A 16,259-nucleotide genomic window follows, 5' to 3' on the forward strand; every position below is an offset into this window, starting at 1 on the left:
TCAGTGCTTTTGAGCTTGTTGACTTTGTGCCGTTGCCAGTGTACCCATGCAGTCTGTGTGTAATTGACCTCTGACCCCCTGGCAGTGTGTTGTGGGCGGCTGCAATGCCAGCTTCGCCTCCCAGGGGGGGCTGGCCCGCCACGTGCCCACCCACTTCAGCCAGCAGAACTCGTCCAAGCCGTCCAATCAGCCCAAGGTGAAGGAGGAGTCTCCCTCCAAGGCCGGCCTCAACAAGAGGAGGAAACTCAAGAACAAGCGCCGGAGGTCCTTACGTATGTACCCTACATCCCTGCTCCTGTCCTGTAACTGTATTTGACCGTATGTATGTAATCTATTGATATATCACAGCTCTCTACTATAATTGCATATGTGAGATGGGTTAGAACCCATTCATACATCGTAGCTCTAAGTGCATATGATAATAATCCAGTCATACATCCCAGTTCTAACTGCATATGTATCTAACCCATTCATGCGCCCCAGTTATAACCATATAAGTATCTAATCCATTCATCTAGTCCATACATCCCAGCCCTCTGTTATAACTGCACAGACCTGTGTGTCTGCATTTTATATTGTGTTGTACATTTGGGTGTGCATGTAGGCACATGTGAGAATGGGTGTGTTTACGGGTGTGTGTGTGTTGGTGTATGTGCATGTGTTCACATACATTTCTGTGTGTGTGCGTGTGTCTGTGTGCGTGTCTGTGTGCGTGTCTGTGTGCGTGTCTGTGTGCGTGTCTGTGTGCGTGTCTGTGTGCGTGTGTGTGTGTGTGTGTGTGTGCGTGCGTGCGTGTGCGTGCGCACGTGTGTGTGTGCATTCCTGAGCGGTGATTCCTGATGTTGTGATCCGGAGAGTGTGGCAGCGCAGGGGGGAGGATGAAGGGGCAGACGGTGATTAGACTCGCAGCGTGAGACCGCACTTGGACGCTTTATTCTCCGGACGTTTCGGGGGCGACCGCGGCCCATCTGCCGCCGTTCCCGCGCACTCCGCATCTGCATTCCACCAGCCCGTTCACAGCTCGGCGGAGAGCGCGTTTTTAATACCAGCTTTTCGCTCCCCGGCTAACGACATCCAGGCTTTTAACACACTGGGGACACTGAGTTAACGGCCTCTTTTTCCAGGCTGGTTTTAAACTTGAATGGAACAGGGTCTCTGGAGTCTGACTTGAATTATAAGTTGTTTTTTTTTTGTTAATTGAGGGGGTGGGGGGGGCAGCAAGCCATTCCAGCGCATTCATCACATGTTCATGAGAAACTCAACAATAACCTCGTAAACAACCGCTGGCGGACCCTCCTCTGGGCCGAGCCGTGGCAGACGTGACTGGTTCTGTTGCTGTAGCAGCCCGCCGGTCCCGAACAGCGGAGCAAGGGCCTGGAGCCCTCAAAGGGGGAGGGGGGGGGGGGGGGCTGTGGGCGGCGCTCATAGAGAGTAAAAAGCCTGGCTGGAGGGGAGCCAGCGTTTTGATGTTCGCCGGTGAACGTGCCTTCAGCACAGAGCCCTGCAAAGGATTGTGGGAGAACGGGCGGCCTGCCATGGGGTTAGCTGAGGTAACAGCAAAGTTAGGTATTGGGGGGGGTGCACACGGAGTTCAGGACATGGAGGGGGTGGGGGCGGGGGTTGTTGTGCAGATGAAATGAAGAAAACATCTTTCCACACGTGCGCCCGAACCAGAGCACCAGTCTCCGCTCCTCTTTCCCCCTGTGTGCCGGAGCTCCTATCAGTGTGAGCAGCTACCGCACACTCCCACGCGTTCCCACACACAGGGTCAGACGGGCCTCTGGCAGAACCGCAGCTCCGTGTCACCACGTTACGAGTGTCTTAAAAGGTCACCCCAGCCTCAGCACCACACTCATAATGCTAACCTTTGGAGAGGTTTTTGTCGGGCAGCTGCTGAAATCACGGCTGGGCCGTTCCTCGTTTCCACTCTTAAATTCCTCCTCGGTATTTATTTGCGAGGCCGACACCCTTCTCCGGGGTGCTGTAAACAGCTGGCGGTGTTAAACGGTATGCATTTGTTCCGCTGGATATTTACAGTCGAGGTTAAGCGCCTGGCTCAGGGGCGGAACGGCACTGCTGAAATCCCGGGATCTGACCCTGCTGCTTCCCTGATCGGTGTACGGCACTACTGTGCAAGCATCTGCGTGTGCTTGTGTTTCGGATTGTGCGAAGGAGATGCTTGGTCAGGTTTGGAAGGGTGCTTTCCATGCTCACCCCGGGCCTCTCCTCTGTCTTTTTTCTGTCCAGCGCGGCCGCACGACTTCTTCGACGCCCAGACCATGGATGCCATCCGGCACCGAGCCATCTGCCTGAACCTGGCCACACACATGGAGAGCCTGGGTCACGGTCACAGTGTGGTGTTCCACAGCACGGTGAGTCCGCCTGGGTCACGGTCACAGTGTGGTGTTCCACAGCACGGTGACTCCATCTGGGTCATGGTCACAGTTCTGCGGCACAGTGAGTCCGCCTGGGCCAGGTATCGGGCGTGTACGCTGCTGGCCTGGGGGCAGTTATACTGCTAGCATTCTGTGGCAGGAGGCCTTTTACAGCTCATATCCATTTATCTGCAGGCAGGCTAAGGACATTATTGTTAAAACTCCTTGCCCAAGGGTGCTGGAGCAGTGTCTCAGGATTTGAACCTGAAACTCTCTGTTGCAACCCCTCGTTTCTTTTTTCCTACCCCGTGTTTGTTTTAGGCAGCAGTGAGTGCAGGGTTACCCTTTGTCAGGTGAAGACATCTTATGTGAGGCTGCGGCTTTGTCTCCCCTCTTTAAACTCATACTCTCCCTTAACTGTTGGGATGATTTAAAATGCTTTGGAGAGAGGGTGGATTTGCTTCATGTGTAACACATCGTAATGTTTTTCCATATTCCATGATGTTACTTGCAGGTGCTCTAATGTGGTGCTGGGTAGGTCATTCCCTCTCTCGACAGCAGGTGGCAGTAGAGCTCTGCAGCCAGACAGCTACTTGCATTCTGGAATACTGTCTCAGCGCAGTTCACTTTAACATAGAAAACATCCAGGATTTATTCAAGTATTTTTTTCCCTCCAAATACTATTTTTCGCAAGTACATATAAGAATCCTTCAACAAGTACAGCATTCATAACTACAAATAGGAATCCTCAGCTTGCATGGTGAAACACTCATGGAGACAGAGAGAGAGGGACGCTGGTGTGTTCTTGTCATGTGGAGCTGAAACCGCCCCATACGGCCCAGTCTTAACCCCCCCCCCCCCCCGGTCTCTCCTTTGCCTGTGGAGCTGTGGGAGCAGTGCATTGTGGGAAGCGCTGGAGATGGGGTTTCTGAATGAGCATTCAGGGCTATAGTGAAGAATGCACAGGGGAATAGTCCAGGAAATGACTTCAGTGGCTGGAGAGCATAGAGGCTCATATTGACGGCCTCCTGCCGCCTGAGTGTTAGCGTTGTGAGCGATCGCCTTTCCCCTCCCAAAATAAAGAAATTGCATCATAGTCTCATAAAAAAGTAAAGATCCGTCGCCGTGGTTTGCGCGGGGGGGGTGCTCATTTCAAGTTATCAATCAAAGCAGTCATGTCTAATCATGGTACCTTTGCGTTTATATACTGTCTCTGCTCATGGCTACACGCTGAGCCCTGATGGTTATGAGGAAAACGTTTCCAGTAATTGAATTCTATAATTATTACTGGCTAAATCCTTTGTCAGAAATAGTCGGGTCACTTGAGAATCTCATGAGAATGGCTCTTCTCTGAAATGATTTTAAAAAATGTTCAGAAGATGTCCTTGCAAAAATAAAGGAATATTTGTTTAAAAAAGCACACAAAAGGTAAGCATATTCTCCCACTGAATAATGAAAAAGCGGTCTTCTCTTCTCCTGGGTGTACACTAGAGGGCAGTGTGGTCAGTAGTGAGTGAGTCCAGCTTTTCACAGCAAAGCTTGCATTTTTCTTTGTGAAGTGGAGAAAAGCAAAGGTCATCCATTTTACAGCATGAAGCCTGAAGTCCCCTTTCCTCCCACATTAATAACAGTGTTATGGCTTTTCTTGTCAATACATCTTCTACATGTCTTTGGGTGTCCAGGAATTCCAGTAGTTGGAGAGCACCTGATTTTTCAGTGTGGGGTATAGTGTGTGCATGCGTGTGTATGTGTATATGTGTGTTCATGCATGTGCCTGCATGTGTGTGCACTCAAGCGTATGTGCTTACGTATGTGTGTGTGTGTGCGTGTGTGTGCGTGGGCGCCCATATGTGCCTGTGTGTTGCAGGAAAGGACTCCCATGCCAAACTTTAATGTTCCCCACTTGCCGTATTGTCCCGCGGTTGTTGCCAGGACGCAGTCCCAGAGCTGGCAGGCTGAGCGCGGCGCTGAAGGGCTGTGTGTGCAGCAGATGGAGAACGACGAGGAAATCTCTCTCTGCTCCCGACGCAGTCCCTGTAATGGCACAGTCCTCCCCGCGGCAGGAGAGGGGTTTCCCTGCGCTACACTATAGAGGCAGGTTACTCAGGAAGAGAGTGCAGGATAGTAGCTTTGTTCCTGCCACAGGCCTAGCAGAGAGGTGAAAGGGCAAAGGCCAGGTCGTCGACTGAGGTGTAAACCTGTGGTCCTGGAGATGAGGGGTGTCCATGAGACTGGCACACAGATGGGCTACCTGCCTCTCTCTCCGGAGAATGTTTTTGCAGGCTCTTCAGCTGCCTGTAGGCCGGGAGAAACACTTCCCAGGAGTCTGAGAGTCAGAAATGTCGGGCAGACGGGAGTGTTCATCGTACAAGCAGAACAGCAGGGAAGTGAGGTTTTTCTGTTCAGATGAGGTGGAGCCTGTGACCAGGACCCCAGGGTGGTCCTGCAGGCCTCAGGAACCATGGATTCAACCCTCTGAGCATCTCACTGCTGTCTGCTCCACACTCTCAAGAAGCGCTGGGTTAACCCCTTAATCACAGACAGAGAGCCGCTCTCTGCTCTTTCCGAAGCCCTAGCAGAGGATGCTGGCTGTGTTTCCGTATCTTGATACTCCAAAGCCCAGTGTGATGATTTCAGGAGTCTGTGAAGATGTGGAGAACACAGGTGTTCCGCCGTCTCAGACAGTGCCAATCAGCTGTTTAAGAAGCATACCGAGCAGCTGCAAAGTCCAGCAGGTGACTCTGAGAGGCTTGAGTGGTTATTTTCAGCAGAGAACCCCCCCCTCACCTCCACAGCGTAGCGCTGGTTTCTCTGAGGGGGAGACGCAGGTTTGTAAGCATCATCTTGCTGGCGCTCACCGCACAGTGCCTTCAGTCAATGGGACATTCCCGCCGTCACCATAGCAACCGTCTGCGCTCGCTGCCCGCGATGCTGATGTTGGTGTTGACACTGTGTGTGCGTGCTGTTCCGGAGCTGCAGCGGCTGGCCTCTCTGCTGCTGCCTCATTGGCTGTCCCGCGTGTGCCGCCGCTACCTAAAAATGACAAAAACGGAGAGAGAGAACAGCTGGAGCGAGGTTACGGGAGTTAGCAGGGCTTTGGAGTCAGGACAGGGCGCACCGGGAGCCAGAGGAGGGAGGAAGAGGAAGGTGGGCGTGTCTGTCCTGTCAAGAGGCCCGGGCCAACGGCAGCTGCAGCGGATTGCTCCGGCCGTGAACTCTGATGGCATTCTCGATCTCTCCGAGATCAAGGGTGATCAAGAGGGTGGACCTGCCAGGTGCAGAGAGGCTGCTGGGAGAAGGGAGGAGTGCCTGTGTGTCTTTTGGGGAGAGTAGGGTGGAGGAGGGGCGGGGGGGCAGGGGGCAGGCGGGATCCTCCATACTGCTGAGCTGTGCTTTGATAAAAATGTTTTTGTTTTCCTGCCAACCTGCGTCATCGGGCCTGCCTCTGACACGCCGGGAGACGGCCCCCGGATTTAGAGAGCTGCCTTTTGGTTTTGGCACGTCGGCACTTTCCTGAGCGGTGGCCTCTCTCGTCTACATGCTTCCTCTCTCCCAGCGCTGTGCGTTATTCCCCCCCCCCCCCCCCCCCGATCCCTCTGATCACAGGGGCGCAATGCCAGCCCCTCCGCTGTGCTGCGCTCGGCGACTCTGCCTCTGCCACCCTGAGTAATCAGCACCGTGTATGCAACCGCGAGTAACTGTCACCATCAGACTGCACAGCTCTTGTACGAGTCGCCATCACCATTAACACGCACAGGTCATCTACAGTATGAGTGGCCACTGCCATCAGTACACACAGCTCAGACATTTAGAATCAGTGTCATAGCCTAAACACAGTTTGTCCTCCAAATCTTCCTTCTAAGCACAGCTCAGCCAATTACATCCAGCCATTCCAGTGGCTCCAACACCCAATGCAAAGTTCAGCCAATTACATCCAGCCATTCCAGTGGCTCCAACACCCAATGTAAAGTTCAGCCAATTACAGACAGCCATTCCAGTGGCTCCAACATGCATTGCAAAGGTCAGCCAATTACAGATAGCCACTCCAGTTACTCTGACACCCAACGCACAGCTCAGCCAGTTACAGACAGTTATTCCAGTCACTCTAAAACCAAAGCACAGCTCGGGCAATAGGAGCCAGCTCACGCCGTCGGAACAGCAGTCGCCCTGTCACAGGCTCGGCGTGCGCTGCGGCCTCTTTCAGGGCCGGGCTGCGAGCGCGTTAGCGTTAGCGCGCCGCAGACCGACTCCGCTGCTCCTTTAATTAAAAGGCCCGTGTAGCAGCTGGCAGCCGTGGCCCTGCTGACGCACTCTCCGGGGCCAGGCCGCAGCCGGGGCCTGTTGTTTTTGGAAGCGCGTGAAACAGCCCGCCTTTCCTCCGCGCATAATTGGAGTTCTTTGGCCGGCAGCGCAATAAAGAGCCGCTCCCCTCCTCCTCCTCCTCCTCCTCCTCCTCAGGCCGAGGGAAGGGAAGGACGGCGGCGGTGTGAAAGCCGTCGTCTGTTGTTATATAAAACAGCAGATTAACGGCGCTTCCCTTTTTCGTCTGCTCCGAGCCCCCCCGCCCCCCGCTCTCCGACAGCTGCTCTGTAGCGGGCCCGTGTCCTGTCTGAGCGCCTGTTTGGACGGGACCCGCTCCAGATGGCGGACGGGCAGGCGGGCGGGTTTCGTTTTTTTGGACGCCTCGTGTTATAAAAGCCCTGTAGACTGGCAGCGAGGGGAGCGTCAGATCCGCTGGGCGCAATCTACCCTTACCCCCCCACTCACGCCCCACACACTTTAAAGATGGGGTTTGCTTCCATCAGGCGATCAGTGCCCTCTCCTCACCACTGTGCCTGGCCTGCTGACTGAATCCTCCTGTAACCTGGGTGTCCACAGGTCCCCCCCTGGCCTCTCCAGCCATCAGGAGCATGCTGAAGGGAACCCCGGTCTCTGGATAAAGGTGGAGAGGGGGGAAGTCCTGAGGGCGAGCTCACAGAGCTCCCCTGGCAGGCCTGATATAAATAAATGAGCATTCACATGCCAGGGCAGGCTTAATTAGCACACGCCCTTCTGGGTCCCGCACCGCCAGGCAGAGAGAGCGGCCAAACCAGGCAAGACTAGGTCTCTAACGAGAGGCCGAGGACGTGCTGACTGAGCCTCTGACGAGAGGCCGAGGACGTGCTGAGGTGGCCAGCATCGGTCCGCGGTGCCCTGGTGGTGTTCCTCCTGTGTGGTGCGCACAGGCTAGAGGAAAAACACAAGAGATAGCGAGCAGGAAGAAGCCTGTTTCTGGATCCAAAGGACCAGCGGACCTGGGCTCTGGGTGTACACTTCAATCATTGAAACGGGCATTTCCTGCTCACAGCAAATCTCTCTCTCTCTCTCTCCCGCCTCTGTCTCCCTCACTTTCTCTCTCACTCTCTCACAGCTCAATTCAGTCCAGTTCAGTTCAGTTCACAGCGCTTTATTGAGATGGAATACTAGAACCGTACATCTTGCCAAAGCTTAGCGAGTCATTCTGTTTCTTTGTGTCTTCCCATCTCTCTCTGTTCCTCTTCCCTCTCCGTCTCCCTCTCTCCATCTCTTTCTTCCCTGTCTGCCTGGCGAGAGAATGCGTTTATTGCCCTTCAACCACTCTCCGTGAGCGTTTTGTCAAACCTCCTGAGTCAGTTCTTTATTTATAGTTCTACGTGCGTAAGAAACACACTTAATGGCCGTCAGCTCATTGAAATTCTTATAAATAGAAGAGCTGTATTTTTTTTAAAGGCCTCTGATGCATGATGTTTTTATCTCTGTGCATCTGTGACAGTAGGAGTTTTGAAGGAGTCCAGCTTGACGGCTCCTTTGTAGCGGTTCCAAGCCGCCGGAGCAAAGGCCGAAGGCTCCGTGCTCGTCAGTTTCCTGTCCCCCGCAAGCAAAGACGGAGCTCGTGCAAACGTTTCTCTCCGTTCACTGCCGTCAGAGCGCTTATTCTCTGAAAGCGCAGCGGTCTTGTTTAGCAAGGTTTGCTAAACAAAGCAGGTGTCGGAATTTAGTCCCGGCTCTCCCTCCTGTGGTCTAAAGGGCTATGGCAGTGTAGAATAGATGGTACCAAAAGCGGTGTGGCATAGTGGTAAGGAGCAGGGCTCGTAACCAAAGGGTTGTAACCTGTCTAAGTTGCTCTGGATAAGAGCATCTGCTAGATGCCAGTAATGTAAGCTGATGTAATGGTTCTGTTGAGCACGCTCTGACTAACTACCAGCATGCCCTTCTCATGTAAGGCTCGGGGTCAGTGGTCAGGGGAGTTTCGGGGGGAAGCCCATCTCCTTATGCAAAGTCAGAAGATTGAAAGCAGAAGCAGCCGAATGCAATGGGAGGCTGTCTCCAGGACAGCTGCAGTGAGGCAGAAACGAGTTATTGTACAACCGCTGGAGATGGTGAACATTCCAGCAAGGGTTAAACTCGCGTTTCAGGTGTCCTGGAATGCAAAGTATGAGACCAATTTTTTGTCCCGGCATCGGAGAAGCTCGATTTCTATAGATAATGCCTGCAGCCCGGTTATCCAGGGAGTGACCGGAGAGGAAGGTGGGAGGTCCGCTTCAGCTACAGACCCGGAGAGGTCTGCTTTAATCTGCAGACTGGAAACTGAGAGGAGTCTCGTGAGGCCGGGGCGGATCGGGTTTCATTACCCACGTCTCCCTGCTCGTCTCCGGTTGTGATTTGCGGAAGGGCTGGCAGCCTGGCACACCAGGAGCCGAGCCCTGCCAGACCCTATAAAAGTCTTATAGATCCTGTGGCCTGGGCCGCGTCCAAAACAATCACATAAAAAGCATACGCGTATGATAAAGGATTTTTAATAAAAGGCTGCTGACGTCATTGCTTGGGGTGCACACATGTCGGAAGAGGGGCTCAGAAAAAGTGCTGCTGTTTCAAATTTATTTTTTTTTCTACCAATTTTATTATTTTTTTTTTTAAGCTCGCCGCTCTCGCGGACGGAATATTTTCCAAGGCCTCAGAAACATGACAGAGATTGAAGCCTCACTCTGAGGTTAGCGCTGAGTTGTGAGGACCGTCGTGATGTCAGAGGCTTCCGCGGGCGACGTTGTGACCTCATCCGGCACTTTGCGGCGGCACCGCCGTAGCGGTGATGTACGGCTCCTTATACGGGGTGTCAGGCTGTCGCGTTGGAGGTGTGTGCCTGGGGAAGGGTGCAGATGAGAGCGGACTTCTGCTCCCCTGACTGATCCGTCCTGTCTTTCTCTGTGCGGCCTACGTGGGTAAAAACACTTTTACAGCGTAGGACGGGTGTCTGGCCTTGGCTGTTGTAAGCGTATTCTCTGCGCAATGCTCTGAGCGTGCCAGATGCCCCATCCAGCCTGTGCCCTGGGGCACCTGCATAACATGCAATGCCACGGCTGAAAGGGGAAATCAGACACGAGGCCACCATTCTAAAGCGTCGCGTGGCATGAAGCATCAGGACCCTGGCAGACAGACTGAGCTCTACTTCTGAAGGATGACCTTTACTTTGACCTCTGACATTACCGTGACCCTTGGGTTAGCGTGCAGTGACCAGGCTGGTCACTTGATTGATCTCCTTTTCGCCTGGAGTCTAGCGCTCTGCAGAGAGACTTCCCCCTCTCCTTAAACCCACTCATGCACACATTATTAGAAAACAGTCACTTGGTATTTTACCTCTTTTTGTGCCAAAACAACATCTCAAAGTGGAATTTGGCCTCTACCTTCATGTGGTTTTGTTAATGAACTAAACCATCCATCTCCTTTGTTCTGAACTACGTCTGAAGGGTGTGACAGAAAAAGTTTGTTAATGAAACGTTTGGTGTAATCGCCACAAAACGCTGGCTCAGTAACCACAGTATGATGAGGGCTGTCAGTCTCACGGATCACAGCAGACCATTGGATATGTTTCTCAGAGTTTAAAAGCTGTGGTGGGAGGGGGGGGGGCTTTACTGTTTTCGAAAAAATAGTTTATTGTTTCTTTCATAAGAGGGTTAAATAAAGGCGGTGCTTGCAGGATCACGCTACAAGAATAAGAACGTTGCGGAGCACCGGAGAATCATGCAGCGGGGCTTCGGTGCTGATTTTATTCATCTAAGATGGCGACTGAAATACATTCGTGGGGCTTGTTTAGCCCCCTGTCATGCGGGACGTTTGGGGCGACGCTGTCCAGGTCCCGCTCTGTGTGGGCTGCCGCACGTGTTCTGACTCACGCCTCCGGGTGCTGACATCAGCAGGCTGCTCTGATTGGCCGCAGTTGCTTGCTGCAGCCTGCTTTGTTTCATCTTTTTAAGCTGGCACTCCTATACATCACATCACATTACATTACATTATTGGCATTTAGCAGACGCTCTTGTCACTTGCATAGGTTGCAGTTTTTACATGTTATCCATTTATACAGCTGGATATTTACTGAGGTAATTGTGGGTTAAGTACCTTGCCCAAGAGTACAGCAGCAGTGCCTCAGTGGGGAATCAAACCGGCAACCTTTTCGGTTACGAGTCCTTCTCCTTAACCGTTATGCTACACTGCTGTCCTTCCAGAGTGGCTCGCAAGACCATGGAGGCCAGGTATGTTTGATGCATATCACGGGAACCACAGAACAGCCTGTTAAACAGGGAAGAGGCAAGCCGAGCAGCTGTGCAACAGCGCTATATTTACCTCACACACAGTGCCTACCAATTACCCTGCAGAGCAACATAATGCACCTACAGCATACTCACCTACACACAGAGCCTGATAAGTATCCATAAGAGCAACATTGACCTGTTGAGTTCCCAGGGTGCCTGACTGTGATAGGCTAGAGCAGCACTACCTTGAATCAGTCATGCTAACCCAATCGAAGCGCCCATCGGGGGTCTGAAAGCGCGCCATCGCACACATTACACCAGATCCAGTTTCACGCAGGGCTGGGAGCGATCGGGCACTGGGCGAAGGGTGTGGGGGACGCGTTCTGGGAACCAGGATGGATGATTTAACAGAGAAGATGGCGCCCAGTTCTCCACCGTTTATGTGTGAGACTGATTGAAAAGGAGAGGTGCAGCGAATGTACAGCGAATGCTGTACATTTTTCTTACATTATTTTGATGTTACTGGTTATTTATTGCCTTATCCAGGGTGACTTGTTGATATTTGGGGTTTGTGCGGTGTGTGTATGTGTGTGTACGCAGCGTGCATGCGCGCGGTGTGTGTCGGACGTGCTGTGTCACGGCTCTCTGCCTGCAGTGAAAGCACTGGAATGGGCAGTGAGAGGCCCTTCTCCCGGGTTCCTGCCTCTTTATTTCAGTTATTAATCTCAGTGTAGCTGTCAGCCTGGTGTCAGTGCAGTCCTCTCCATTCAGAAGCCAGCGCTGGAGTGCCGTGCAGACCTTATACTTCTTTTATATTGTCTTCCAAAGGACCTTCATCATTCCTTCATGGTTTGTAGGGTCCACATGTCGACTAATTTGATGCTCTTGTATAGAACAGCAACACCGCACATGTATCTGTGTGTATGTTCATGCCTGTGTCTACTGCATTCATACACTGTGAGATGTGCACAGACCCGTCTGTAGCACTGTTTTGAATCTAGCTTATCTCTTTTCCCATCTAGGTAATAGCGAGGAGAAAGGAGGATTCTGGGAAGGTCAAGGTCCTCCTGCACTGGACTCCCGAGGACATGTGAGTACCGACTCCAGCCTCTTACCCCTCCCCTGCCAAACAGCAGCAGGTTTCAGCCATAGTTAGTCACGTGACATCCCCCAGGCTGGACCAAAGGGCGTTTGAGTCACAGATGACCTCACCGGCAGTTTCAGACGACATGGCCTGCCGTTCAGAGATGCTTTCACAGAGAGGGCAGGGTGCAGCTGCTGGGTCTTTTCAGTAACCGGCATTAGTCTGAGAGAGCAGGCCCTGTCCGTAGACTGACCACAGTTCCAATCCCACAATGCTCTCTGTCTCTCACACAGGAAAAGGGGGTGGGGCTGTCGATAGTTTCACGTTTCGTTGCTTCCACCTTGATTTCGGTAAAGTTTATATCATACATTCCTCTGCACATCTGCCCATCCCTGCTGCGCTAATATTTGTAGTGGATTCGAACCCGTCACCACAGCGCGGCTCCAATCGCAAGTGTGTCCACAGGGGCTCCCGGAACCCCAGCCCGGTCCGCCAGGCTTGGTCCTGGAGACCGCTGGTCAGCGCTGTTTGTGCTGGACTGCAGCTAAAGCGGGGAGTCTGCATTTCGCAGCTGGCCTGTCTCACTGGAGACGGCACTAGATGGGGAGTAGACGCTCTATCGTGGAGGCCAGCAGACGTTAGGAAGCCGCCCTGCAAGACTGCACCGCTCCCAGCCCTGGCAGAGTGGGACAGGGAAATAACGGAGGAAATGGCCCAGGATGGAACAGTGTTCGCCACGGTCATAAAAACATTTGTAAAAGGTCCTTTATCGCTCCAGATATTGCTTTAACCCTGCCTCTGTCATTAAGTCTGTTAGACTCCCTGGCAATAGGGCTTCGGTGGTGCCTTTTAAGGAAAGGGTATTTACTCGAGTTTTCATTAAAAAAGCGATGGTCAAAGCCTAGCGTGAAATTAGCTGTGTAACCTCACCAACGGACGGCGTTTGACAGAAAGCTGGGAACCAAAATCCCTGCCCTGAGCCTGACGCAGAGACAATCGCACAAATCGCTGAAGCGGATCAATCCCTCGCGGTGTTGTGAACCGCTAAACACTGAAATGCAGTAGAATAATGTCAACACACCCCTGTCCTAGAGGAAAGGAAATGCGTTGTGACTTAAAGTCTGAAGTTGTACCAGAGTGTCGCCGCACTCTTCAAGTCCTGGCACTGGCCCCTGTGATCAGGTGAAATTTGGGAGTCTCTGAATTTTGCCCAAGTACGTGGCTCCTCCCCTTGTTCTCTCCTCCAGAGTCTTGAATAACCATCAGAAGGTCATGTGACAAGTGGGACTCCAGTAGTGGTGAGGTCACAGAGGCCCGGCAGCCTGGAAGGGCAGAGGGTTCCAAATCTGCATTGTGGGGAGGGAGGGAGGGATGATGCAAGAACAGGGGGATTGTGGGTGACGGCTACTGGCCTCCAGATGCTGTGCACCCCCCCCCAAGCAGCACGCCAGGAGAGACGGGGTGAACTGACCCGGGAAAACCTCGGCTCGGACCCCGGCCGCTTGGAGCAGTCCGGCTCCGTCCAGACCGGCCAGGGATCAGTGACGCTGCGTTGAGTCATTAATGCGAGGGCGAGCCGTGCTGCGCCCCTCTCTTAACGAGCAGCTCTCTAGCCTGGAGAGGCAGGGGGGCGGGGAGGGAGGGGGGAGAGGGAGAGGGGGCAGCGCGTAAGCCGATACTGAGCCTAAACGATAGCAGACGTCGACGCTGCTAATGGAATAAAAACTGCGCTGGGAGCAGGCAGCGCGGTGCGTGTCCTGCGGTCACCAGTAACAAGTAACCCAATCGCCTGGCCCGACGCGGCGAACGTCTGCGGCCCTGTGATCTGGACCCTGATCAGTGGCCGAGGGAGTCTGAGGAGGGAGAGGGTCATTTAGGATCCGGTAGAGAGCGGTACAGGGAGAGTAGAATATTGGAGTGAAAGGGAAAGAGTGTTAGATGTGGGAGACGTGGAGAGGGTAGAGAAGCAGAGTGTGGGGGTTAGGAGTGAAAGAGAGAAGTGCATGAATGGTAGAAGGAGAGAGAAAAGGAGGGGGAGAGTTTAATATAGGAGCTAGATAGGAGTTGGATGTGGGAGACGGAGAGAAAGGTAAGAGAGGCGGAGTGGGGAAGATGGATTCAGAGAAAGAGGCTTATGAACAATAGATGGAGAGAGATAGAGAGTAGTGTCTGTCTGGGGTGTCTTTGTTCTTTTTCACACCTCTGAGTGCCGCAGTAGTAAGGGGGACAAGTCGAGCTCCCAGCAGGTTAGGGGAAGTTCCACCCCCCCCCCCCCCCCCCCCCCCCCACACACACACACACACACACACACACACACACACAAACACACGCGCGCACACACGCACCACTGCAGGGCCCTGCCTTCTCTGTAAGGGAATGTGTCTCCATCAGTCATGACCTGTCAGCACTCACTGGGGTGTTGCCACCATTGATTGATGGGATTAATTCAGAGAATTATAAAATTATACCAGTTTTTCCAAACCCTTAATCAATCGGTGTGATTAAGCAGCCTTTCAAATTCTCATTTGGATTTGACCTCTGTTAGAAGCTGTGAATGTTTTCTTTAAGAAATGCGTGGTTGGAGGTATGTTTGTAAAATTACGATTATTAAGACATGATAATAATTCTGCACCACATTTTTCCAAGGCCTTTTACTGCTATCTGAGACACCTCCAGCAATAAGTGTATTTCAGAGCTCCTCGAGAAAACCTCTCAGAGAGATGTCACACACTGTGACGTTTGTAGTTGGCGTGCTTTTTCAAATGTGTACCCATGAAGCCATACTACAGGCACAGACACTCACACTCTCTCTCGCTCTCTCTCTCACACACACACGCGCACACACACAAACACACACACACACTCTCTCTCTCTCTCTCTCTCTCTCTCTCGCTCACACACACCATCGCTCCCGGCGTGTGTTTGACGTCAGAAGGAGAGAGCGGAGCTGGCAGTCCCGGTGTGTGCCTGCGACTGGCTCAGGTGCTCGGTGTTAATATTTAATGCCGTTATGAGCCTGGCTGGAGGCTGCAGCCGCGGCGAGCACCGGAGAGGGAGAGAGAGCCACGCTATCACAGGCCCAGCGCACCAGCACACCGGTCCATTCACACTGCAGACCATCCAGGTTAATATCCACACCTAATCCTGCCCTGCTTCTACTAGTGCTTTCCTACAGCTGTGCTATTGTTACATTGGATTATGTTATTGTCGTGTAGCAGACGCTCTTATCCAGAGCTGCTTACATAGGTTACAGTTTTCACATGTTATTCATTTATACAGCTGGATATTTACTGAGGCAGTTCTGGGTTAAGTGCCTGGGTTAAGTATATGATATACATAGTAGCTTTCTGTTGCTTTCATCCATTCCAGCTTATTGATGTGGCAGGTGTTTTCATGGAGAGACCCTTAAGGCCTTCGTTTAAAGATGACTTTAAACGAGTTATTAAATGCATATTGCACACAATGGGATACAAATGTCCCCCTCTCTCTACTGTCTTTTCTCTCTGTCCTGCCTCAAACCCCCCACCCCCGCAAGCATTTTGCAAGATCGTTTTGTCACCTCAGAGATGAACGTGTAAGACGACCTGTTTGCCGCATCACTGTCCCATTAGCACCCGGTCTCTGGCCGGCTGAGGCTGACTCATTCACAAAACAGGGCACCGATAATAACGATCATTTTAACAATGGATCCTCCACTTCTCGTAACTGTGTGAGGAGGAAGTGCTAATTAATCCAGTGGTCTGAGGAGCGCCTTGCTTCTCACAGGCTCTGTGCAGTGGAAATACCCTGGTAGGAGCACATTACGGCCCTGTGTTGTGTTTGGGTGGGAGGCCTTTTTCGTGTCGGCGAGAAGCACTGCAGCTCGTATATCACATGCATTGTGTGCTGAAACTGATTCATCAGCGTATAGGAGGGGGAATTTAGGCCATCAGTCAAACGGAGGCAGCAAAAAGTACAGTGTCAGTAAGCAGTGTGTTTTTCTGTTGATTAAGAGCAGATTTTGAAGTGAAAAGTTAGCAGGCCGAGTGGGATTGTTTGGTGTAATTGGGTCATGTTTTTGTAGATGGATGTGGTGTTTTCATAGGGTTTGCCAGGGTTGGTTTTCCAGTAGCCATGTTATTGAGCTCGTAGTCAGAGCAACTCCAGTGCGATGTACTGTATGGACACACAGAGAGAGAGAGAGAGAGAGAGAGAGACCAGTGGAGAGTGGGACAGTGTCCCAAGTGCGCCAGGGCGCCACCAGTTCACTGCTAG

At 52.4% G+C, this 16,259-nt stretch overlaps 1 protein-coding gene across 1 annotated transcript in view; it reads left to right on the top strand.

Moving 5' to 3' along the window:
- Positions 1 to 16,259, top strand: part of LOC118770410 (zinc finger protein AEBP2-like) — a 40,529-nt gene that overhangs the window by 13,369 nt on the left and 10,901 nt on the right. The window contains exons 4-6 of the mRNA XM_036518056.1: positions 86 to 272; positions 2,248 to 2,372; positions 11,944 to 12,011. Of these exons, the coding sequence (XP_036373949.1) occupies positions 86 to 272; positions 2,248 to 2,372; positions 11,944 to 12,011 (380 nt within the window). The remainder of the gene's footprint in view (positions 1 to 85; positions 273 to 2,247; positions 2,373 to 11,943; positions 12,012 to 16,259) is intronic.

This window comes from Megalops cyprinoides, chromosome 23 (assembly GCF_013368585.1).
Source record: "Megalops cyprinoides isolate fMegCyp1 chromosome 23, fMegCyp1.pri, whole genome shotgun sequence".
In the NCBI taxonomy this organism is placed as follows: Eukaryota; Metazoa; Chordata; class Actinopteri; order Elopiformes; family Megalopidae; genus Megalops; species Megalops cyprinoides.